General features: G+C 29.1%; 1 protein-coding gene, 1 long non-coding RNA gene and 1 pseudogene across 3 annotated transcripts in view; 2 read left to right on the top strand and 1 right to left on the bottom strand.

Moving 5' to 3' along the window:
• Nucleotides 1-10,247: 10,247 nt before the first annotated feature.
• The window catches only part of LOC149890339 (uncharacterized), a 210,980-nt gene continuing 194,108 nt past the window's right edge, over nucleotides 10,248-27,119 (top strand). The window contains exons 1-2 of the long non-coding RNA XR_016451465.1: nucleotides 10,248-10,692; nucleotides 10,880-10,965. This is a non-coding gene — a long non-coding RNA (uncharacterized LOC149890339). The remainder of the gene's footprint in view (nucleotides 10,693-10,879; nucleotides 10,966-27,119) is intronic.
• LOC149890364 (uncharacterized) lies at nucleotides 14,723-25,880 on the bottom strand. Of its 2 annotated transcripts, none has more exons than XM_090083897.1 (3): nucleotides 25,743-25,880; nucleotides 18,989-19,126; nucleotides 14,723-14,946 (listed from the first exon to the last, which is right to left on the bottom strand). In XM_090083897.1, the coding sequence occupies exons 2-3, from the start codon at nucleotides 19,080-19,082 to the stop codon at nucleotides 14,753-14,755; spliced, it is 288 nt and encodes a 95-aa protein (XP_089940023.1). In that variant the 5' UTR covers nucleotides 19,083-19,126; nucleotides 25,743-25,880; the 3' UTR covers nucleotides 14,723-14,752. The 2 variants fall into 2 exon arrangements, with proteins under 2 accessions (XP_089940023.1, XP_089940022.1); XM_090083896.1 differs by lacking the exon at nucleotides 25,743-25,880 and adding an exon at nucleotides 20,562-22,509.
• On the top strand, nucleotides 23,223-24,252 carry LOC145197132 (uncharacterized; annotated as a pseudogene).

The following is a 27,119-nucleotide window of genomic DNA, read 5'->3' as shown; positions in this document are numbered from 1 at the left end:
GCTTTGTAAATTATGGTGTTGTGAATAACGTCTTCAAAATGCAATTTGCGTGTGTGTAGGTGTTAATGTATGTAGGTGCTAATGTGTGTAGGTATTGATGCATGTATGGTCTTAATGTATTCAATGTGTTAAAATAAGGCGGTTGTACTACTGTGTAAAAGGAGAGTGGAGGTCATAAAGAAAGTAATAACTCATTAGTGTCTAACGGGAGGTTAAAATAACTCCTCACAATGGCGATATTTTGTAAACTTTATTGTTGTATGACAGTTATTGTGTGGTTTCCATTAAAGAAATAATCTGCGCGTTTTGTACAAAAAGCAAAATACTGTTGCAGAAATAAGCTTGGTTTTCAATAGTTGTAGGAATGTCCTACAAGTTGCAGTTGTCCTACAACTTTGTTTTATAATGGAAACATTTTCTAGTGTAAGTTGCACAACTTAACGTTGGTGGTACAACAAATTTTATGTTGTACAACTGCGGTTGTGAGTTTTGAAAAAAATCTATTCAAAACAATACTTTAGGTATGGTATGTGCCATCAAAGCTATCATTTAAATAATTTTAAAAAGAGAGTAGAAGTGGGACTAAAATGAAACTTAGCTGTTTTTCAGGCGAAGTTTAACCTGTGCTTACATTATAGTCTATATTCTAAAGTTTTAAATTTTTTAGTGACTATCTTGATTTTTTTTTTTGAAAATATAAAAGTTTGTGAATCATTTAAAGCAAAAATCAAAAACCGGTTACTTTTTTTTGTGATAATATAATGCTTTTAAAGATGGTAAGCTTTCTTTTTATTTGAAACGTTAAAAATACTGACAGAAATATTACATAGGCTTTAATACTGCCATTTATTTTCTTTATATCATTATTCAGTATTTTATCGGATTATTTTTAGTATCTACAATTTTTCATTTTCTCGGCTGAGCTTTTTTTTGGTATTTTTTTACAGTTGGGTAGTTTTTTATAAAATGCTCATTCATTATGCTTTTTAATATACATAGCCCTTTCATATGACAGAAGGTACTCTTCATGCGGTTGATTTCAACATGAATACTTTCTCCACCTTGCTCTCCATAAGTACTTAGTCCTACTCCCCATTTTCTAAGGAAAGGTAATGCATGGTACTCCAGCATAAGAAGCTTGGATGTGGTTGAAGCGTCTGGCCAGTTGCACCAGTTTTTCCATAAATTACACACAAGAATTCATAATCACTGAATACAAATACGATATTTGTATTTGGTTCTGAATTTTACTTGACAACATCATCACACATTCCTATTGTTATCACTTAGGATTGTATCTTTTTCTTTTGCGTAAAGAGTGGGTTACAAATATAAGAAATAAGAGTTTCTAAATAAACACGAGAAATCAGAGGAAGCACCTGACTCCACCTTCATTAAAAGTCCCCATACTTTATATACTCGCCAACAGTTTAACACCAACGATATAACGTTTGAAAAATAGTTTAATTTATCAATACTGAGTATTCGTTTTAGTTATTACTTTTCATTACCGACAGCATAATTGAGTCTTGACTCTCATAAGTATAAGAAATAAGAGTTTTTAAATAAGCACGAGAAATAAGAGTTTCTAGATGAGCACGAGATTGAAACTAGATTGAAAGGTGTGGTGAATATCAAGCTTAATCATATGAAAATCACACTGTCATTAAATATTCTTGTTTTTTCAAAATTTTAAGACTACACTTCCAAAAGATTTTCTATCCCTTCCATTGAGTTTTAAATCTAAACCTTCAATCTTAACCAGGTCTCCCATAAATTTTATTAAACAGATTGATCTATCAAATTTGTCACAACCGAAAAATTGATTGCTTTGCGATAAAGTCCAAATCCATAAATTGCCAATTTTTCATTGCTTTGCAGTTAAAACACCGAAATGCTGTCTTTGTAAGTATTTCTTTTTTTTTTTTTTTTTTTATAGCAATAGCAATCTTTATGGACTCCAATGAATCTAGACATTTCTTTAAGTCTTTATTTCTTTTATTTCATAACGTTTTCATAACGTTTTCAAAAGTTCATTAATTTTCAATTTTTTTTTACTTTAATTCGCGTGTATGTAATAAGCCCACTGTTGTATTTATTTAAACAGTCAAATGTCATATAAAATAGGCTATTTATTTGAAAATATTAAATAGCGTTCGGATTTTTGAGCAAGAAAATAGGATGGCACAGTACTAGGGCATACGGATCTGGCAAAATAATTAGAATCCGGATCCGGATCCTACCCGGATTTTTAAGATTTGGACCCGGATCCGAATCTGGATCCAATTTTAACTTAAAAACAAACAAAAAAACTACTTTACACAAGAAATTTTTATATTTAAAATATATATAACCACAGCTAACTTTGTGAAATAAATTCTTTGTAGCATTTCATATCAACAAACTTATTCTAGTTTTAATTTTCATCACATTTATTATTTTTATAGTAACTTTTTAAAAAGTATAAGGTATCAATAGTATTATCATTTAAGCTACACCTAAGTTTGGTTACAAACAATCCGCATCTACTAAAAGCTCGTTCACTCTCAACAGATGTTGGTTGGAAAATTCTTTATAGAGAGATTTTATACTGATGAAGGTCTCATTATTTAATTCTTGTTTTAGCTCAGCACTTTGTACAGCTTTTTCTAGCTGTGTTTTCATATCAAAATTTTCTTTTACTTTGATTTCAAAATCATAGTCAGTATTTTCTTCACAATCTTCTTTGATTGCGTAAGGTAAAAGCCTTAGTATAGAAAACTAGGGTTGTTTAAACATTCCATGAGGTGAATCAAATTAGGGTTTCTAATGCTTAAAACTCTTTTTTTAAAAGCATCCTATAAGTTTTTGCTTATGTCAGATTCATATGATTGTAGTTGACTTAAAAAAAAACAAAAAACTTTTTCAGCTGTAAGCAAATTTGAGTCTCGACGGCAAAGTGCTTCGGCTCCTAATTTTATAGGCTTTAAAGCCTTAACTAAATCTTGATTAAAAATTGATTTGAATCTTGAATTAAAATTGATTTGAATCTTGATTAAAAATTGATTTGAAATATTATTATGCTTCAAAGTGCAACAGTTTCAAACTACGTGTAGGCTATAATGGTATCCAACATCAACATAATAAAAAGTATTCGATGCTTCTTCGTAGAGCGCAATGCGCTCTACGTAGCCATAAGCTGCTCAGAGCGCAATATTGTACACGGGATAGGGATAGTGATAGGGATAGGGATAGCGATAGGGATAGGGATAGGGATAGCAAGGTTGTTCAAACTCTGTAAATAAGCGACAGGTTATTGTGCGCAAGCGCAGTTGGATTATGAAAATTTTAGAACTTTCAAAATGGCTACGGACCTTCGTTACAGAATGAATTTTTACTTAGCGACCAATTTTTCATTACTTATCACGTTTTTTAAAATCGTCTACGTTGATAACCAGCTTTTAGACTGTTAGTAATGTCTCGGTAGCTTAATTTTATTAAGAAGTAAATAAAATGAAAGGGGAATATTATTTTATGATTGAAGAGGATCTACCTAAAAAAACTTTTTCTTTGATTTGTTTACAATCTTGGAAGTCTTTTTACATTTTTTTTGAGCGATAAAACTTAAAAGTTTTTCTACTTTTACTTATATGAATCTTTTAACTTTTTATTTCTTATAAAAAATCTTAGCACTCAAATTTTTTTCTTGTTCAAAATTTACATCTAACCATTGTCCTAAATTGATAACATTTTATTTATATCGTTTGTGAAATAAAAATTGTCCTTATGTAAAAAACTTGACTAAATGTTTTAAATAATTTTAAATAAAATCTTTTACTTTATATGAAGTTTTTTATTGATTTATTAGCTTAATTTACTTCATGAATATAAACACTACATAATACATGTGGTTAAGTTTGATGGTTATTCACAAGAACTATCAAAACGTTATGATACCATAAATGATATGATCAAAAGAATGAAATCAACAACACTTCTTTTAAATATCAACTGGAAAACTCATTGTGATGAATGCTATTGTTATCAGCAGTTAGAAAAACTCAGTAAAAGTTTAAATGTTACTAAATCACTAAAACAAAAATAAAACGCTGATTGGTCGCCCTGGTATTGGTAAAAAAGTGCGGTCCTCTTCCATGATTGCTACCAGTAAAAAAAGCATTGTGACAGCACATAACTTGGAAATAGATATTGAAGAACTCAAAAAAGAAATCAATCCTCATTTACAGCTTTACCAGCGTAATTTTTGTGATAAAATACCAAAATAACCAGCAACTCTAAAAAAATGTGAACACTTATTTTGTTTTTTCTGTCTTGTGGAAAGTATAAAGGCTAACCAACTCAATGAAAAATTATGTCCAAAATATAAACAGTTTATTTTACTTGAAGATTTAATTTTCAGTATTAAAACAAATTCTCTTTTAATTATGTTGACTATTGCATGTATATGTAAAAAAAAGTTTAATTCAATCAAAGAATATGATTTAGACATCAATAATAAGTGCATCTATCTTGATAAATCGTTAGTATTACCACAATCAGCCCCATTGTTATCATCATCAATATTCTAATTTGCATCTAATTTGGTTTCATCTTCATCATCATCATCATCATCATCATCATCATCATCATCATCATCATCATCATCATCATCATCATCATCATCATCATCATCATCATCATCATCATCATCATCATCATCATCATCATCATCATCATCGTCATCATCATCATCATCATCATTTATTCATCAACAACGTTTCTAATTTTAACTAAGGCTTTTAATAAGCATTTATTATCAATAAAACAGCTGTATTATCTAATTAGATGTAGTTATATTCTCAATAACTGTCTCTACATTACCAAACTAGAAAACAAGATTGCTGTGGCAAAGGTGTAACTATGACGAGGGAAACACACCCACATAGCCTTGTCAAAACCAATGCATGAAAAAAAAAGTTTTTTGTTGCAGTTTGATATTATTTATCTTCTCATTGCCATTAATGTTAGTATATATTTTGATGAATCGGTAATTTGTTTGCTTAAGCAGAGGCTTAAACAAACCAATAGCAGGAAACTCCCTACTCTTCCAGGTTTTTTTGCAATCTGCCCTTCCTTTTGCTTCATATTATTGAACAACTTCTATGTATTGATGCAATGTTTCATCAGCTGTTTGGCAACTTTTCACCGGTCCACTATATATATATATATATATATATATATATATATATATATATATATATATATATATATATATATATATATATATATATATATATATATATATATATATATATATATATATATATATATATATATATATCTGTGGGTGTTTGTATGTTTATTTACAAGAAGAAAAAATTGAGTGCTAAGATCTGATAAAAGTGTTAAATACTATAAAAACTCATCTGAATTAAAAAAAAAAAGTTATTTAATTTCTACGCTCAGAAAATTAGTTAATATGTTTTTAAAAGTGTAAACAAATCAGCATATTCAAGAATGTTAATTTACTTAGAAAAGCGCAACTTTAAACTTTTTGATATAAACTTTATGTTATTTGAATCATTTTCTTATGCAACTGAGATATACTTATTATGATTTTAGTTTTAGAAAGAGTTTAAAATGTTGATTTAAATGGAAACATTTATAAATAATCAGTCAACTAAATAAAAAAATTCGTTGCTACGGACCGTAGCCATTATTAAAATTTGACTTTTTTAAAGTTACTACTGCGCTTGCGTATAATAACTTGTCACCTCTGAACGACCATGATAGGGATAGGGATAGGGATAAAATCAACAAGAATTTAAAAAAAAAAAAAAAACTTAGCGCATGCGTACGAAGTATGTAAGTCCGAGTAGCATATGGCTGCATAGAGCGCATTGCGCTTCAAGTAGCAACGGCCAAAAGTTTTATGTAAAAAAACAAACGGAAACCGATTTTCCGAGCCAAATAGATCCGGATCCCGATCTCAAATTATTGGTACGGGTACCCGGGTATTCGGTTCTGGATCTTGGATCCGACTAAGCCCTACACAGTACACTGTCTATAGAATTTTGAGTTCTTCCACATATTTTACTTCATATAAAAGTTATTCTGAGATATTTATAATTTTCCTTTCGATTCTGCAAAATATACTGTGGTGAGTAATGGACTTTTATATTGATTGTTTAGAGCTCAAAAGTCATCACCAATGTCTAATAAAAATTGCACGGTTTATGGTTATGTTAAAGTAACACAAAAGTTATTTTGCGTTACTTTAACAAAAAAAATTAGTAATGACTTTGTAGTTCTGAACAACTAACCAAAGAAAACATGTTCACACGCGATCGGTAGCTCTGCCTTTTTTGTGATTACTATCTTAATAGAAGGCTAAATCTAAGCAGTGTCGAATTTACCTAAAAGTCAACGTTTCTCGGCGTTACCTCCAGTTTGTACATTTTGGACTTTTGACTTTATAAGTTAACACGTTCGCTGCTGAGCTATTTTAAACTATGCGTTATTTCTTTGCCGAGCCATAATGTCTACAATTATTAATTTTTGCTGAGGTTGTTTTACGTGGTTTCATTCTCATTGCCAAGGCTAGATATCAACATTTCAATAAAAAAAATATTTTTAATCTGAAATAATTCTATAGTATTTTTTATAGTATTTTTTATCACTGACAAAAAAAAAGCACTATGAGTATACTCGTAGTTTGGCAATGGTGAAGAAATTTTTTTCTCCAGTGCCGAAGTACTCTTAACACCGTAATGAGTATAACATCTTTCGTTTCTTAATTACATCTTCCATGTTCTAAATTACATATTGCGACTTTTAAACTGCATTTTGTATTTCTCAATTACATCTTACGATTCTTAATTACAACTTTCAAGTTCTCACTTACATCTTGAAAAGGTGTAGTAATGTAGCTTATTTTATGCATTATTATTATAAATAGTGTTTCAATTTTTTTGCACATGCACATTGACAGTTATCATGAGTAAAAAAAGTAATTTATATTTTGTTTTCTTAATTCTAAATTTTTGTGTTTTTTAGACTAGAAGCTAAAATATATTTGATAACTACATCATACTGTATGTTATCAAAAATGTGAAAAAAAATTTGAAGTACACAATAAGATGTTTTTTAATACATTAAAAAACATTTTAGTGTGCACTTTGAATTTTTTACACAGTATACTAATAATGTGTTTTATAGATGAGTGATTTCTTTTTTACAAATAGATAATTTATAAATTTATCTCCAATTAGCTCAACACAGATATTCCACAATTGGATCAGCACATATGATTATGGAAGATTGTGAGGATAGTGAAGATAATGATATTGAAGATTCGGATTCATTTTTCGCTTATACTATTAAGTCTTTGAGCTTGACTGCATTAGAGTCAGGTTCTGAAGATAATGACGCTGAAGAAATTATTAACAATCAGAACACAGACTATCATCTAGCAGCCACTGCAGAAGATTTTTTAATGCCGCCGAAAAGAGCTAGAACAATGGGTGGTCCATCTGGAAATTCAAACCAATGGAAAGATGAGCCGAATATTGTAAAACAAATTCAATTTACTGCGGATCCTGGTTTGAAGATAAACATGGAGAGCAAGAAGCCATTAGATTTCTTTAGACTATTTGTTACAGAAGAGCTTATAAACACTATGGTAGTTGAAACTAATCGCTACGTAACGCAAGAAATAAATTCTCAGAAGAAGCTCACGTCTTAAAGATTGGAAACCAATAAATTCAGAAGACATGCGGCAGTTCCTTGGAGTTCTTCTTCATATGGGGTGTGTCAAAATGCCATCTTTAGAACAGTATTGGTCTAAGATCAGTCTCTATAGATGTCCCTTATTTTCTAGAATAATGTCATGAAATAAATTCCAACTAATATTACGGTTTTGGCATTTTATTAACAATGAAGATTCGGGTAGTGGACTCTTGTGTAAAGCTATTGGACTTCTCAATCACTTAAGTAATGCAATAGATAACATCTACTGTTCTAATAAAAATTTATTAATCGATGAGTCAATGAATCTTTGGAAGGGACGTCTTGTATTCAGGCAGTATGTGAAAAATAAAAGACATAAAAATGGTATCAAGTTCTGAGCTTTGCGAATCAGAAGTAAAAATCTATATTATTTAAAGCATAAGTTATAAATTCTTTAAAAATTAAAACATAAATTATTTAAAGCATAAGTTATAAATTCTTTAAAAATTAAAGCTAAAATTTTAAATAATTTTTACTTTTAGAAAAATCAAAAACTTTCTCCCAACTTTTAAATTTGGAGATAGAACAAAATAATTCTAACCTCGCGAAATACACAACAAAATAATACACAAATACACAACAAAATAAAATGCTGTGTAAAGAACTTAAAATGTTACTAGCAACTAAGATCAGAGAAAACAAAGATTTTTTTCTTAGGAAGCTTAGTACGTTTTAATCAGCAAACTATTTAAATAAAATATGCATAATTACATTATATTTTATATATATATGTGAGTGTATATATATATATATATATATATATATATATATATATATATATATATATATATATATATATATATATACAAAATATATAATGTATTGTTATAGTATAATAATACAAATACTCTTGTTCGTTTGAGAGTGCTCGATACTATTGAATAATATTATACTATATATAATAATATATATATATATATATATATATATATATATATATATATATATATATATATATATATATATATTTATTTATACTAATAAATAAATAAATAAATATATATATATATATATATATATATATATATATATATATATATATATATATACATATATAGATATATATATATATATACATACATATATATATATATATATATATATATATATATATATATATATATATATATATATATATATATATATATATATATATATATATATATATATATATATATATATATATATATATTACATACACTCTAAAAACAATCCGTTAGAAAAAGTGACGAATTGCGTGTCTCCGTTAAACTAACGAAGTAATTCGTTTCCAAAAACAACAAAATTCACGGAATAAAGTTAACTAATTTTGTTGTCTTCGAAATTCCATTAATTCAACGGTAAAATAATAAAATCCGTTGAAAAAATTTTATTGTTTAAATGGTTTCCGAAAGAAATTATGAAGTGCTTCCTCTATAGATTATATTTTTCATCATTACATATCTCATTTTCGAAATTTACATGGATTGACTTCGAGAGGTTCAGAAGTCAAATGCACTTTTGATAAATGCAATAGAATTTTCATTAGTTTCATAAAGTTAAGAAGACATTATGAAACCCAGCATTCAACAATTATTCCCGATGAGATTAAGCTGCAAGTTCAACTACCACTAGTTAGTCTCATTTTTTTTTGTTCAAGTGTATGTATGTATGTATGTATGTATGTATGTATGTATGTATGTATGTATGTATGTATGTATGTATGTATGTATGTATGTATGTATGTATGTATGTATGTATGTATGTATGTATGTATGTATGTATGTATGTATGTATGTATGTATGTATGTATGTATGTATGTATGTATGTATGTATGTATGTATGTATGTATGTATGTATGTATGTATGTATGTATGTATGTATGTATGTATGTATGTATGTATGTATGTATGTATGTATGTATGTATGTATGTATGTATGTATGTATGTATGTATGTATGTATGTATGTATGTATGTATGTATGTATGTATGTATGTATGTATGTATGTATGTATGTATGTATGTATGTATGTATGTATGTATGTATGTATGTATGTATGTATGTATGTATGTATGTATGTATGTATGTATGTATGTATGTATGTATGTATGTATGTATGTATGTATGTATGTATGTATGTATGTATGTATGTATGTATGTATGTATGTATGTATGTATGTATGTATGTATGTATGTATGTATGTATGTATGTATGTATGTATGTATGTATGTATGTATGTATGTATGTATGTATGTATGTATGTATGTATGTATGTATGTATGTATGTATGTATGTATGTATGTATGTATGTATGTATGTATGTATGTATGTATGTATGTATGTATGTATGTATATGTATGTATGTGTGTCTATATATATATATATATATATATATATATATATATATATATATATATATATATATATATATATATATATATATATACTCATGTTCAAGTATTACAGTTATCTGTTCCTTGTTATTGTTTTTTTTTTAAAATAAATTTGTCAGTTACATCAGAAAAATTATGTAAAAAATGAGTTGTTAACAATATTTTTTGTTTACAGGATCTTTAAATCACATTTACATCGTAGATAAAAGGTTTGTTGCAATAAGTTTAATTTGCCAGCTTTTTTGTAGTTACACAGTTTTAGTATAAACTAAATGGTTAGTTACACTATTATCTTTATAAGGCTTGTTTATATCCTTATAATTTGACATTTTAGACACATGGTATGCAATATCATGCTGTAAGTTTAAATTAGTTGTAAAATTAAAAATAAGAATTTGATTTGCATTTCTTTTGATGGGGATATTTATTTAGGTTATGTACAACTAAGTTTATGTGTGCCTTGTTTATATTCGTTTAGAATTTACTACTTAGACACGAGGAATGTGGTATCAAATTGAAATTCTGATATTGTTATTTGCATCTCTTTTGGTGAGCTTATTTATTCTTTTTTTAATTTATTGTTATTTAAGTTGGAGACCTTTTTTTTAATTTGTTCCTGACAGGTTTTGAAGTATGTGGAAATTATAGAACCTTTCAGTTATCAGATAAGATTATCTTTTGTTACACATTTTTATTAAAGATATTATTTAGTTGTTGCATTGAACTTTATCTTTAGAAAATGGTATCGGAAATAAATAAAATAAAAAAATTTCTATTATCAATTTATAAATCAGGAATTAGCAATAGCAATATTTCTTAAAGGTAATTTGTAAAATTTTATTTTCATATCATACTATTTATATAATTTAGGTTCCATATTTTCTGTTTTGTATTTTGTTATATTTACCTTTAGGAATTGATAACACGTTGCTGGAATTGAAGCATAAAACATGTACTAAGAACAGCAGCATTAAAACCTAAAACCTAGTTTGTTAACAATTAGTTTAGTTTAAACATCTATTGTGTATATGGGTGTGTGTGTTTTATACAGATGTTTTATAACCTCAAATATAATGACTATTAAAAATATATTTAAAAACTATTTTGATTGTAATTAAAAGTTTTTGCACTGAATTACATTATTACGAATATTTGATTAGTTTTCAATGTCCAGTTAAAGAGTTTTTGAAGCTTGCTAACAAATTGAGCACTATATTTCTCCCAACCATGGTAGTTTGTATAATTAGTACTGCTTGTATCAGATGGGTGGTAATTACTACATTTATAATGGTAAGAACTAATGTGTATTAAGAATATCATAATAAAATAATCCATATATTAAAAAATGTAAGGATTATTTTATTATCAAATTACAATACTATGTGGCCTAATTCATCTTTAATTATAATGGAGTGATTTTAACTGATTATTCCCTACAATAACGTTATTTTAACTGAATAAAAACAGCGGATAATTTGATGCATTGACGTAATAACTCCTTTATTTAAAAGGATTGTTTTATCGGTAAAATATCAACGGACTTCAATCCGTTAAAACTTTAATCCGTTAGCTTAACGGAAAAGCCGTTGGTGCAATAGCGACGGATTGATCCGTTACCTAATTCGTTGTATACAACGGATTTTTTTTTAGAGTGTATATATATAAAATTGATATACAGTATTGGACAAAACATTTGCAACCAACATCGAACAATGCTAAAAAGTGTTCCTAATTTTACATGTCTTAAAAACGAAACGAACTATACTACCACAGCAAACAGTTCAGGAGTCTGGAGTCATAGCATGCCATGACATGAGCAATCAGTTGATAGGTGAGAGCACACAGGCAGAATTTCGTTGACAAGTGCCATTTTGCGGCGGACAAAACAAGTGCAACTTTTTTGGTTTGTTTCATTTTCTTAAGTCTGGTCCGTGTCAACGTCAAGGTAGTTTTTTAATAATTAAAGGAAGTATCCAGAAGTTTGCAGAAGCATGCAGAAGCTTCCAGAAGTTTCCAGAAGAAGTATCTGGAAGCATCCAGTAGCATCCAGAAATATTCAGAAACATTCAGAAGCATCCAGACGCATCAAGAAGCTTCCAGAAGCATCGAAAAGAAGCAGCTAGAATCTTCCAGAACAGGTTCACACAGGTTCCTTTTACTATATAAGAGACATGTAAATCGACATGTAATTCAGTCAGTATATGGAAGTCAATCAGTCAGTATTATCAAGACAGTTTATCGAAGTGAGTTTTATCAAAGTGTTTTATCGAAGAACATCAATACAAGAAGTGAAATACAACAAGTGTTTCATTACATCAATACAGTCCACATCCAACCAAGACGTTGTGTTCCACAGAGCATTATTGTATCATCACAAGGTAAATGTAACACGGTAAGCTTAAGAAGCGTGATTATTTATTTTTATTATTTTTATGACTTCAAGTGCAAAAATGGCTCCCGACAGTCTTGGAATGGAACTAAGAAAGAAAATTATTGGCGATTACGTAAGTAGAATGTCACAAAAATGTATTTGTGATAAATATCGCGTGAAAAAATGGGCCGTATCAAGACAATGTTCCAAATATCAATCTACGAGGAAGTTGGCAGCAGATAACAAAGGTGGAAGACCGCGTTCCACCACTTCTAGAGAGGATTCTATGATCGTCAGATCCGTCAAAAAGGATCCCTGGATATCATCAGTCGAGATACAAAAGCAATTAGAGTTGCCTGTATCGGACCGAACAATCAGACGACGTGCTGTTGAAGCCGGATTGTTTTCTCGACGCCCTGCAAAGAAACCGCTGATTTCACTAAAAAACCAGAAGAAAAGACTCCTGTTTGCTACATCTCATATTGAATGGAATGTGCAGAAATGGCGAACTGTCCTTTTCAGTGATGAATCGAAGTTCGACATCATTGGGAGCGATGGCATTTGCCGTGTACGTCGACCGGCCGGAAAACGCCTCGATTTACGTTACTGCCATAAGACCGTGAAGCATGGTGGAGGCAGTGTAATGGTCTGGGGGTGTTTTTCTGCTAACGGTCTAGGTCCAATACATCGAAACGATGGAATAATGGACCGTTTCATGTATAAAAATATCCTGAAAGATGTTATGTTACCTCATGCTGAATGGAATATGCCAATAAAATGGGTTTTTCAGCAAGACAACGATCCGAAACACACAGCAAAAGTAGTCAAGCAGTGGTTTCAAGACAACCACCTATCAGAGATGGATTTGCCGCCTCAATCTCCGTATCTCAACCCTATCGAGAACCTGTGGGAGATCGTCAACCGCAGAATTAATCGTGAAGGTGTTCGTAATAAGGATCAACTGTTTGAACAAATCCAAAAGGCCTGGGCAGTGATTCCACAAAGTTTCATTGATCACCTGATTGGATCTATGCCTCGAAGATGCAAGGCTGTGACAACAAAGGATTCGCCACGAAACATTGATCGACAACAAAGGATTCGCCACGAAACATTGATAGCGAAATACAGCTTGGTCAACATTTTGTAGAGTTGCACTTGTTTTGTCCAGAAGGAAATCAACTTTTGATTAATTTACTAATACTTTTGATTAATTTATTAATTTTCGTGTACAAATAATGAACTTTGTGATGAATAAAACTTGAAGAACTTTATCTCTAAACAGTTACATAGTTATTTCTGTAAATTAAAAAAATGCAGCACTTTTATATAAAGAAACTAAATTAGCATTATTTGGTTGCAAATGTTTTGTCCAATACTGTATATATATATATATATATATATATATATATATATATATATATATATATATATATATATATATATATATATATATATATATATATATACACATATATATATATTTATATATTTAAAGGTGCTGCAGGAAGACAACTCACAGAATTAGATAATATTGTTTTAGACATTGTTGACAGGAAGTCAATGAATGTATCTGGAATCAATGTTCCTGATTATAAAAATGTAAATCTTTTTGTACAACAGATGTTTGTACTTCGAAATTTAAGTCTTCATCCAAAAAAATTAATTATTCTTGTTATTAATTACGTATTACGGATAAAAAAAGTGCGTGAATTTTAGTGACGTACACGTTTTATGCTTTATAGCAATGGCCTAAAAAAATGCAAACAGCGATAAATTCTTTGAGTTTACGGATTTTTTTACGTAAAAATAATTTACTTAAAAATTGCGTTTTTACGAAAGATTTTTTTTCGCGAAAAAAAACTTCGAATTGTTTATAGCATTGGCCCCTGACGACGTGATGCTAGAATTTCAAAATTTCTGATGATGCGTTTCATAGTGACTCAAAACAACAAAAAAAAATGGCAATAAACCCCTCACAACTTTTTTGTATTTTATATATAGCGCCCTACTTTTAATGATATTAAATTACAATGATTGTATATTAAAAAAAAAAAAGAAAGCTTTTTCATAAAACTTATTTTTTATATTCTATAGTTAAAAGAAACTAAAAAGTTTTTAAAAAGTTAAAAATTTTGATATTATTTTCAAAGAAATCTGAAAAATGAGAGATTTTTATTTCGTTAAAATGGAGACTTTTTAATTTACTTATTTTCTTTCATGATACAAACGAAAATTGTACTAAACCTTACCTATTAGAATTCCTGCTAATTGTGCCGTTGTACCATCGCCAATAATTGTATGTCCTTTTAAGATTATAGTATTTTCATCATTTAAAAGATGATGCATACTCTTGTTTAAATGTCGATGGAAATTCCCATTGGATTGAGAATCAATCATTAAAAATACAATATCCAATCCTAAACCTTTAACATCTAAAAAAAGTAAAAAGTTTTAATGTTCATTAAGTTAATAATTTTGGCTTCGTTTCGAGAACATTTTGAAACGTCGCTTACTAATTATGCTAAACTATCAACGTACGTTGATTGAATAAATTAAAAGTTTCATATTCAAAACAAAAGTCCAATATTGGAAATTTCACTTCCATGCCATTGAAATGAAAAAATGATTTCCGAGAAAATTTAAAAATAGTTAAAATATATTAGTTTGTGATGAGGTTGAAGTTTAAAATTTTGAACAAATCTCATCCATGCACAGTGGTCAATTTTGGTCAAAAATGTAGAAAAACTCAAAGACGGTTTAAAAACACAATAACGTTGTAAATAACAATAAAAACACTTTTTATTTGCAGAAAAAGAAAATAAAACTTGAAATTCAAATTTTATTTTAGGCTTTTGTTTTAATATTTGATACTTTAATGTCCAACTCATCACTTTCTGTTTCAATCTCTAATGGAGAAGTTGTCGGAGAGAATCTCTAGTAGAGAAATTGTTGGTATTTTCAAGATGGAAATTTCCTTTAGACAGAGAATTTCACGATTATTCCTTTTTTGATGTTGTTTTTTTTTTGGTATAAATCTTCAAAGATGACTGGGGTCACTGAAGGTCATAAGTCTATGAAAGGGATCAAACATGCTATTTAACTACGAAGATATTTGTGAGTGAAACATTCGTCTCAAAACTTTGTTGTTTCCTTTTTCATCCTCATGATCAGTAAAGACAAATTTGAAATGGTCTCACTCACATGCTCTAAGATTTCTCGTAGAGTAGGAGTTGATATCATTATTACAATTTTCCACCATAATTTTTGAAAAAATAGTTTATTTTTTCACAAAATTATCGTTTTTTTTTTTCTTTGATGAAAGCGCCAAATAGCGATCGCCGATTACAGTATACAGTATACTAAATATACGGTATACTAAATTTCTCATTTTTTAGGAATTTATTGCAAATTTATTGCAATTTTTTAGGAATTTATTGCAAATATTGCGATAAACAACTTACAGCACGCTTCACATTGAGATGGGTGCAGCATTTAAGGGGATAAAGTTATGTTGGGCTTCAAAAATAAAAAAGAGAATTTCAGAGTGTTCTAGTTGAAACAAATAGAAATGATAACATGACCTCATATGATAAATCATATGCAAGAATATTTTATCATACAGGAGCGTCTTTTGCATTAGCTGATTCCTTTGCTTGGAAGTAACAAAATTTTAGATTTATATATAAATTTCCATCTAGTAAATGCATTAGTGGGCGTTTTTACAATGATGCATTAAATGATGAAAAACGTAAAATAAAAGAATATATTGATAGTTTTTACCAAGTGTCTTCGTAGAGCGCAATGTGCTCTACATAGCCATAAGCTACTCAGAGAGCAATATTGTACACGCATGCGCATTTACTTTATTATAACAGTACGATTTATATTTCACAATAAAGCTGGTTAGATAGGGATTTAGGGTTAGGGTAAGGGTAAGGGTTTGGGTTAGGGATAGGGATAGGGATAGGGATAGGGATAGGGATAGGGATAGGGATAGGGATAGGGATAGGGATAGGGATAGGGATAGGGATAGGGATAGGGATAGGGATAGGGATAGGGATAGGGATAGGGATAGGGATAGGGATAGGGATAGGGATAGGGATAGGGATAGGGATAGGGATAGGGATAGGGTTAACATCAACAAGATTTTTTTTTTAAAAAAAAAAAGTTTAGCGCATGCGTACAAAGTATTGCGCTCCAAGTAGCATATGGCTGCATAGAGCGCATTGTGCTTCAAGTAGCAACGGTCTAGTTTTTAATATGTAAGTATAGTGACTGATGGATTTTCAAACTTTAATATGAATCATTAATTATTCAATTTATGTTGAAAATAGGACCATGAAACCAATCGCTTACAAAAGTGAGCCTACTGGTCAAGAGCATAGAGTTTATACATTTTTGTACATTCAAAGTGGAGAAACAAACTTGTAAAAGATAATACAAATGGCTTAGTTCTCATGTAATTTTAAAAAATCTTATTAAGTTGCATCATAAAGTAAATTTTACTAACATTTGATTGAGTTTTTTGATTCTATTACATAACACAAATAAATGAAATAATACACAAATTTTTTCAATTAAAATCAAAGGGTGTAAATGAAATAAATGTGAAATAATTAAATTATGTCTTTTTTTTGTGTTTAATGAATTTTTAAAAGTGTTTGTATTTTGTTTACAACATGTTTAACACGTGGTGGTTGCAAAAAAAAACCATTTAGTTTTCCCATTTAAAGTTTTAAAAATGACAAAAGAAAAAATGTTTTTGGAGAAAAAGTCCTTTTAGAAGCTACAACTCAATAGAAAAAGAGTTTCAAACCTCTTCTTAAACTGTTCCTCCCTACACCGTTAGTCGTGTTATTCAACCTTCCTCTCAAACAGCATCTTTTCCGCAACAAACAAATCAATAAATCATAATTATTTTCTTTCCTAACAAAAACCTTTTTTTTGCAAATTTTGTCGTTCATTTTTACCGTATACTTTTCCTAAAATATCCTTCAAAAACCGTCATTAACAATTGCAAACACATATTTACAATTCTCTGGTTTTCGCTGGTAAAAAACTCTTCAAACTATCAAATCAGTTACGTAATTAAATATTCTAGCACTTTCTGCATCGAAATTACAATATCCATCAAACGCAAATCTTTTAGTGGGAAAAAAGAGGGTCTTCAAGATAAAAAACTGGTTAAAACACTTGTTAATAGATTCAAGATTTACCATGTTCTCTCATTTAGAGAACGCACAAATAACATACTAATATTTTCTTAGTTTTGTAGCAAAAATTCAAAATAAATGGGGTTTTTATTCTTTCAAATTGCTAAAGGTGCCAACCTGTTCTGAAACATAAGACAAAAAGTGCAAGAACCCGCTGTAGAACGTTGTAAAGACAATTTTATTTCTAAGAATTTCTTGTCTGATTGAAGACGATGAAACTTAAATCGAATATAATCACCAACAATTTCCTGGGGCTGCCGATTACATTTTTTGAGAATTTTTTGGAGAAGCAGTTAAGAAATTTGAATGCGCAAACCATAAGAAATTTGCTAAAATAGCCTTGATTTAGTAAGCTATTTACAGATCAAGCAAAAAAACAGTACCTTATATTAGTGACCTCACACTTACAAGTTAAAGAGTATTTACAAAAACGTCTAATACATCATTAAATCACATGATAATGGACTTGTGTTCTGATCTGACTTGACTTAGTGATTATAAAAAACTGGTTATGGAATGGTATGAACAAAATGATGTGAACTTTGTGCCTAAAATGCCTTTCACATTATATTTACACGCTTATATATATATATATATATATATATATATATATACACAAAAACTTAATTTTAAAATAAATGAAAATTTTAAAAATAAAAATTGTCTTTAATATTTATTCATTTTTCATTGATATTCGATTGCCCTCAAGAAACCTTTGTTTTTATTGAAATCTATGGAGGATTGTATTTATTAAGTTTTTTTTTTCCGTTTCGTTCCTATTTTTTTCGATAAAAAGTTAAATTTTAAAACTTACATTTCTCGAAATTCGTCGAACTAAACGATTTCTTTCGAAAACAACCAAAAGATTTCGAGAAAAAAATTTTTCTAATTCCACTTTTCGATAAACTAACTTCGAGAACGGGAAAAAATTTTTTCTCGTTTCCAAACTTTTCGAAATTTATCGCAAAATTGTAAACCGAATTATTTTTTTGTTTTTTAATAAATATACAATATAAAGTAAAAAGCAATTCTTTAAAGTTTTCTCTTAAAATTAACTCTAATCAATAATGATAAACAGTAGTCCTGATAAAATAAAAAAAGTTTCGAGTAATGACCATTAGTTATTTTTTTATGATTATTTTTTTGGCTTTCTGATTATAAAGGGGTTTTGATTGAACATAATCTCATACAAGAAATAAAATGTTAAAAACTTTACTCACTCATGTTGTTACTATGTATGAACAAATAAACGTTCACTCACCTTTTCTCCTTTTTGCAGTTTTCCTAAAAAATTCTTCGGAACGTTTGCTTACATGAGCATGAAACTCGACGTGATCAGATCCGTTGATGAGCATTTCGACTCGAATGTAATCTTCATTTAACTTAACCTCAAAGATGTCTGTCATAAAAAAAAAAATTCTCAACTATAAAATTAAAAAATAGATGGATGTAAAGGGACAGTAACCATGACAGAACAACTGTGAAATTTCAAATATAGTTTTTCAACCATCCTTTTCAGCAAATAAAACAAAAGTTGATAAAAGTTATTTTCTACAAATATGTTTTTTTTTTTTAACAAACTTATATTATTTAAGCCCACACATTAAGAACTAAATTCTCAGACGATTTACAGCTTCTGAGTTATCTCTTATCAGGCTCCAGCAAAAATCTGCAATTATATGTGAGTCCCATCGGCCTTGATACCGTTCTTTAATTGTTTAAATATCTTGATAAAAACGCTCCACTTGTTCCTCGTTCACATCCCCAAGTTTGTTCGGAAAACTTTCCCTTAGCTCTGTAAATACAAGCTCATTTTTAGCATTTCCACAATCTTTTTATATCTGTCTGCTTTCTTACTCTCTAGAAAGTTCTGTACCACATTACAAAATGCAGTCTAAGTTATTTTTTCTGTTTCATTCATTAATGCGATAAAGTTTTGATCTCTCATAAATGTTCTTATTTGAGGTCCATCAAATATTCCAGCCCTTTCTTTCTCTTTAATAAGACCAGGAAAAGTTAATTATATATAACTGAAGAATTATCCCCTGCGGTCAAGAGATTTTAAAAACTGCTTCATCCATCTAAGTTTTATGTGCTAGGGAGGAAAGGCAAAGTTTTTCCTATCCACTAGAGGTTCTTTGATGACATTTTTATCGCTAGATGTCGAATTCTGTTGCTTAGGCCCTTAATTTTTCACCCAACACTTTGCTATTTCTATACTGAAAACAAGAGTTATTTGAGGTCCTAATAGTGATAAGAACGGATATGTAACGGATATGCGGACACATGCGAACTGCGGAAATCAATGCTTTATCCTATCGAGGAAATAGGTTCTCTTTTAATTCCATTAAAGTTGTTATTGAGGTACGCAATTTATACTAGTCCACAAATCTTTTACTTATTCTATTGCGTAAAAAAGAGATGTGATAGAGAAAACGTAAGCTCAGATTTAAATTTAGCATCCTCAAAATCCTTTAAAACTGTTCTTAAAGTCCATGCTAGAGAAAAAAATATTTTTTTTGTATACCTGCGTTATCAAAGAACATCAAAGTGTCATTAAAAATATGTTAAAACTTTGCTTGTTAAACTCAAATCGAGTAAAGGTAAATCTAAAAGCCAAAAGATTTTTTAATGTTAAAAAGTAGGCTTCCAGTTTTATTATTTGACATTTTATGTATACAAGAAAATAAGTATTAACTAACAGGCTTTTCATTAATAGTGAATTAAACGCTTGATTAATACAATATTTGACTGCAACTTAATTCTCACTACAGATAAGTTTACTTGCAAACTTAAAAATTTAGAGGAGTTAAATTTTTTAAATTACAATATACCTGTATCATTGCGCTTTAATAAAATAGGATCTGAAAAGTTTACACCAAAATCTTTGTTAATATGCCTGTTGTTTGGATTGTGTCTGTAGATGTAATAGACTTTAACGCCAGTCACGTTATCATATTTAGATGGCTGCATAACATACCGTCCGTCTTTCGTTATTCTGCCATATTGTTTAATAGTACATTTCATAGAGCGACTCTTCATAAAATGCATAATATCAGAGCTAAATGGGTTAAGGGATGGTATAACACAGGCTATTTGTTTGTTGTTACTGTTTGAATTCTTCGTACTAAAATATTGCATTGCAAGTTCCTCAAGAGAACCAATCAAGTTGCTGTACTTTATATTATAGACAAGACTTTTATTTATAAAAATAGTTGAAGTTAAAACCACAACTGTTATTATAAAGGTCAATAATCTGATTTTTTTTATTCCTTGTGTCATTCTTGAAGGTTTTTGTATGTTGAAACTAAAAAAATAAATAGGTAAAAATCTACCATAGATATTTAGAATTTATTTTGAAGTTTACACTTTATGATAAATTTAGATTTAACAGAGAGCCTTCTATAGTGATAGACGCCTGACAACACGCACCTGAGCGTTTTAGTTGAAGGCTGAGAGTAAAAATTAAATTCAACTTTATGCATCCATATGACGTGCAAAAAGCAGTTTCTTTTCCTTAATATTATGTTAGCTGAATGTGAAAGGATTTTAATTACTTATTTTGTGTAATCATCGCACCAATACACTTGAGATTTCAAAATTTTAACATGCAATACGAAAATGAAAATATTAATAAAGCAATAAATAGATTTCTGTGATGCAGCTATAAAATTGAGGTTAAAATATAATAATGACCATTAATCAACTGGATGTTTAAAAATATTAACAAACATGTAAAACACCGTGTCCTTTCTAACTTTTATCAAAAAATAAATATAGAAGAAAACACACGAAGTCTATTAAAAGATATTATTCATAAATTGTAAATAATTTAGCAGCTAAATAGATCAACTCTTTGAAATTTTTTTTTTTTTTTGATTGGAAAATACCTATTTTTAGGGCTTTTCTTCCCTGGAAGTCGTTATCCTTGTTTTGCCATATTTAGTGAGAATTAGCAGAGTGAATTTTCTGATTTTTTTCAAAGATTAGCGCTACTGCAGTTTCTCCCCCCCCCCCTTTTTTTTTTTTATGATTATGATAGAGAATTTTATGCTGATTCAGAAAAATATAAAAATATAGACCTGAAAATCAACGGAAAGTGCTCTTATTCGGAATCAAAGTTGTAAAAAATCCCACTAAAAACCCCACTGATCTCTACAATAACTGGTAGCGCAACTCCGAGCAAAACTTCAAATTTGGCGCCGAAATTGCCATATTGGAAAGCCCCAAAAATTTAAATCCCATGAGCTTTATGTTCTGTTTTTCGACTAATCGCTTTAAATACACAGTATCAGTTTTCAGCGTTCTGGGGCTTTCCAATAAGGCAATTTTGGGGTGAATTTTTATATTATAGATGCGTTATCCAGTCATTATAGAGATCAGTGAAAACCCTTAATATTCGCCATTTCGAAAATAATAAGTGAATGATCCTTTTACTGACAAAAGCAATACATTAATAGCATGGTTTTTACGTTAAAAAAGTCGTTAAAGAATGTTTATTTTGCGCAATTTTTTGTTGCAATGAAAATAGCCGTTTTTTGATTTGTTAGAGAATAAACTATATTGCAAGTAAGGTACTTTTGTAATAAATTTTAAAAAAGAATTCAACAGTTTTGTTTCCTAAAAGAAGAATTTTTGAAACTTAGTTCATAGTTGTTTTATCACGTAAAATTTAGAAAATGTAACCTTCAAACCGTTTTTTTTTATAAAAAAAACCAGCGTACAATACAATAATAATTATTCATCAATTTTTCTACATTCTCACATTCTACGTTCAACCTTTATTTGAAATCTTCCATTAATTTCATTTTGTTATAACACTTTCGTTGTATTACTTTAAAATATTAATGGAAAGGCTGATGGAAACCAGGTCTGTTTATCGCGCAATGAAACGGTAATTAATTTTCGTTAAATATGAAAGCGTTTTGAAAAAAAAAGGCGAATATTAGGGTTTTTCATGGAATTTTTTAACAATTTTGACTTCGAATTAGAGCACTTTCCGTTGATTTTTAGGTCTATGTTTTTATATTTTTCTGAATCAGCATAAAATTCTCTATCATAATCAATCATAAAAAAAAAAAAAAAAGGAGGGGGTGGGGGTGGGAGAAACTGCTGTAGCGCCGGAACATAATTGTATTTCTATGGTTGAAAAGTTTCTGAAAGTTCTAAATTTTTTTCTTATCATATCAGGAATCAGCGTAGTATGATAAATAAGGAGGCTTGCTAACTAAGTCTAACAAAAAATAGCATTTTAGCTTGTAAAGTCCCTTTAAAACTACACAATTTCCCCCTTAAATACTACATTATATTAGGTAAAGTATGCCTCCACAAGCTTACTTAAAATAGCCAAGAATGTAGAGAATGTTTATACTGATCCGCTTTAACTAAAAAATGGTAAAATGGCTATAACTGGTACCTTTCTATTCATTTTGTGCTCATAATCTCTAATCAAGTATGTATATTCTATATTTTTAGTGTTTAAATAAAATAATAGTATGGGAAAATCACAGTTTAATTTTAAGATTTCTGCTGGTAGAAAAAGAAATAGAACAAAAAAAAAGCCAGAAACTCAAGCTGAAGCAGCAGTTTACAGAAAGGACATAAGAGCTAAAGAAAATAAAATATCAGAGGCAGTAGGTTGGCGCACAGAAAATAAAAAACAAGGACAGGCAGCATTAAAAACAGGAAAGTTTCCTTTAATCAAAGATCGTGGTACAATAGACAGAAGATTAGATGGCAAAGTTAAGAATGTAAAAAAGGAACATTTTAGAGTGTTACATCCAGATGAAGAGAAGGAAATAATTTGTTTTATCAGAAACAAAAACAGAGCCCGCCAGGGTCTCTCTAAGAAAGAAGTTTCTGAAATTATTTTGGATGTGTTAAAAATCAGAGATTATTTGAACAAAAATGGAAAAGGTGGAAAAAAGTTTTTAAAACTATCAGCAAGTTCAAAAACAGCCCTACCAAATGGAAGTTAAGTTAGTTTTTTTTTTTTTAAATTAATTTATCAACATCCCAACAGGTACAAGGGCACAATAGTTATTAAATAAATGTAAAAAACTGAATCTTATTATCCAAACTATTTAGACTTGGGAAATCTTTTTGGAGAAGATGGCATGCTGAACATGATGATATTGTCATTAAGAGGCAAGGCCGAGTTAAAATGAACAGAGCCCTAAGTTGTACTAGGGAAATGGCTACAGCTCATCTAGGTACACATTTTTTATCCCATATTGTTTTTTAGTTTAGTCTAAATATAAAAAGATCTATTTTCAATTTCATTCTCAAGTGTTCAACTTGGTTTTTATTCTTGAACAACTTTCTTATCCCAGATGCCTTAGCTGATGAAATGATTGCTTGTAGTATAATGAAGAACTATAAAAAACAAAAAATGGTGTATGGGTTGGTGATATTCCAAAGTCACCCAAACAAAAGGAAGCTATGATTCAGCTGAATATTGAAAATCAATATATGAAATGTCACAATCATTCATTGAGGAATCATATGAGAAAATCCTTAATTTAGCAGAAGTGCCTGGTTTACTTTCAGTAAACCAGGTTAAACCCAAGGAGATTAATCAAACAAATACAACAAGGGTCACTAATTAGCATGGATCTATGGAGGTTCAAGATGTGCTTTCAAAAGTGGTTTCTCTTGAACGAGAAACACAGAAAAAAAAATCATGATTCAGAAGAGAAAAAGAAACACAAGCTCCAAGAAAAAGAACTGTTTTGTCGTTGCAAACTGCAATGCTCTTGTGTAGAAGAATGTCTTGCAAAATTTTTAAAAGAGTGTTTGCAATGTCCTTCCATTTTTAAATCTGTATGTTCTAAAATGGCTTGTCAAATTGATAACAAAAAGCCAACAATGATACTTCCTGCATCAGCATCATCCTCTGATTCTTTAAAAAAAACACTATATTTTGGTTCTGATTCAAATATTTTAAATCTTAATGACTCAGAGATGTTTTTTTTAGATGAAATAATTGTTTATTGCATGTCTCTTTTTCAGAATATTTTATGGTATTCATATTTTTTTTGTCATTTTATGTTATTAAAAAAATATTTATTACTGTTATTAAAGCTGTACTTAAATCTATAATTTTTTTTTATTAAACTGTATTAAATCTATACTTTTCTTATCATTTTTCATATTTCCTATTATTCAAAATATAAATTGTTGTTGTATTAAAAGCTTGATTTCCTATTTTAAAACTATTGACCCCTTAAAAACTTCACCCATAGCACTGCGATAAAATGCAAAATAAATATCTTTAAGAGTTTGTAAATTAGTAAATATTACCTTGGTTGATTAGAACAAGTCTAACATTATCTAGAAATACGATAATTACAAACTTAAAATTAAATTATTAAACAGTAGGAGTTCATAATGCATAAATTAAACCATTTTTAACACTAAAAATTTGATTTTTATTCTCTTTTTGAGGCTTTTAAAATTGTAAAAGAGGTATATTTTTAATTAATTTGTCCGCGTTTAATTATATATTACGATGCTAAACTTAATGTTTAGATATCTAAAATTGCCACAAAAATCCACTGTAATATTTACACGACATGTAATGATAAAATCGATAAAAAACCCACTAAACAACTGAAATCTTTAATACGACCTCTATGTCCCTAGATTATTGTAATTATATTTATATGCTGCTTTTTATGTATTAATAAGTTTTTTTCTTGTTATTGCTTTTTCTTTTTTGTTTTTTTTTTATTGCATCGGTTTGCAATAAACCTGCGCTCTGCAACATTTCGCTTTACATGAAATACATGGAATTCATATCAGTGATGTGCGTGAGGAGCAAGTTTTTAAAAGTTTAGTGCAGCACTTTAATGACAAATAAAAGTTATATAGAAATCCAAAAGTAATTCAAGTACAAATAATTGCTCATATTAAATAACGACTAATTCTACCAACGGCCAAACTAATTTTAAATTTTAGCAGGGCAAAATTTAATTTACTTACCTTTTTCTAAATTTACCTTTCTATTTACTTACCTTTCAAGACTCGTCTTAAATAACACGAGTAAAACTAAGTGTCTTTAAAATTTCTACTTGTAAACAGGATACTTAAGTCAGGATTCAGTTGCATGTTTTCATTGCTAATCATTATAGGAGGCCTTAATCCAGTTATAATATATTTGAAAGGGGTGTTTAAATACAAAAGTAATGCAGAATTTAGGCATGTCACGAAATTAGAACGAGATTCGACATGCCTTAATCCTCGTGATTCTACTTTGGAAACGCAATAGCATAAAAAGTATTAAAAATAATTTTTGTGCGCTATAAGTTTATTCAAAAGTTTAACTATTAATACGTCACACAATAAGTCACTAAGTGACAAAAACTTAATTTTTTTCGATTAACAAAAAAACAAACTAATATTGTTTGAACAAAAATCAGACTTCAGAAATGTTTCGTATTCCTAAATTGATAGTCTCTCATCATTTCAATTAACTTTAATTCGAGAAAAATGTCTTTACCAAAAAATAAACATTGAATTGGTTCATCATGAAAATAACGACACTGAATAATTACGAAAAAAGTTTGATTTTGACACTTTGTTTTTTAAATAAATTTTTATAAACATTTAACCTAGAAAAAAGCAAATTAAAAACTCATTAAATATACATAAAAGCAGAAAAAAAGAAAACAAGAAGTTTCAAAAATCTTATAAGAAGTCAATAAAAGTAGCAGAAAGAATCCAAGTTATTAAAACAAAATTAGCATATTCTCCCCCAAAATTATTATTTGTATTTTTTTCAGTTAAAAGGCACCGATGATTTTTTAAGCCCCGTTTACATCTGCCTGTACTATACTACTTACAGATGGAAAGTCAGGTTTCTATGGCATCGGAACTTTTGAAAATGCATTGAAAAGTTAATAGGCCTGATTAGAAACTTTTGATCTTGTAGTTTATTACAAGTACCCTATATGTATCTGCATAAGAATTAACACAGGTATTAAAAATCTTTCTTTTTGACTTGTTCGTAATCTTCAAATGTCCACTTCTACTAAAATTATTCTTTCTTTTTGTAAATAAATTTTCGTCAGTTTCAAAAATGCTGCCTGACCTACAAACCTGTTTGAATTTCAAAAAAAAAATGTAAAAACTTGATAAAAATTCAACAAATCAACAATGTGTACTGTTAATGTTCAGTTCCAGCATGTAGCTTTCATATGATAAGCCTCGACAAGTACCAACAACTCGACACCGTATTTGGGCTCCCGTAACTATATGAATCAGATTATTGAAAATTATGCTTATAATTGAAAATAAAAAGTGCAAGAAACTTTTTTTTGAATGAAGAAAATAACTATTTTAAAGGATACAGATGGAAGACATTATTAAACATCGTGGAAGATGTGTCCATT

The sequence above is a fragment of the Hydra viridissima genome, unplaced genomic scaffold (assembly GCF_058129835.1).
Source record: "Hydra viridissima isolate aposymbiotic clone 2 unplaced genomic scaffold, HvirCarnegie_v1 scaffold_4, whole genome shotgun sequence".
Taxonomy (NCBI): Eukaryota; Metazoa; Cnidaria; class Hydrozoa; order Anthoathecata; family Hydridae; genus Hydra; species Hydra viridissima.
This window is presented reverse-complemented; position numbering and strand designations above follow the sequence as displayed.

Bases quoted from the DNA above. Each gene is read 5' to 3' on its own strand.
- LOC149890364 (XM_090083896.1), bottom strand. From the start codon at position 21,009: ATGACACAAGGAATAAAAAAAATCAGATTATTGACCTTTATAATAACA. The intron at 19,127-20,561 runs GTATATTGTAAT...TTTTTATGACAG, and splicing joins ATTAAAGCGCAATGATACAG to ACATCTTTGAGGTTAAGTTA. The intron at 14,947-18,988 runs GTGAGTGAACGT...TACTTTTTTTAG, and splicing joins AACTGCAAAAAGGAGAAAAG to ATGTTAAAGGTTTAGGATTG.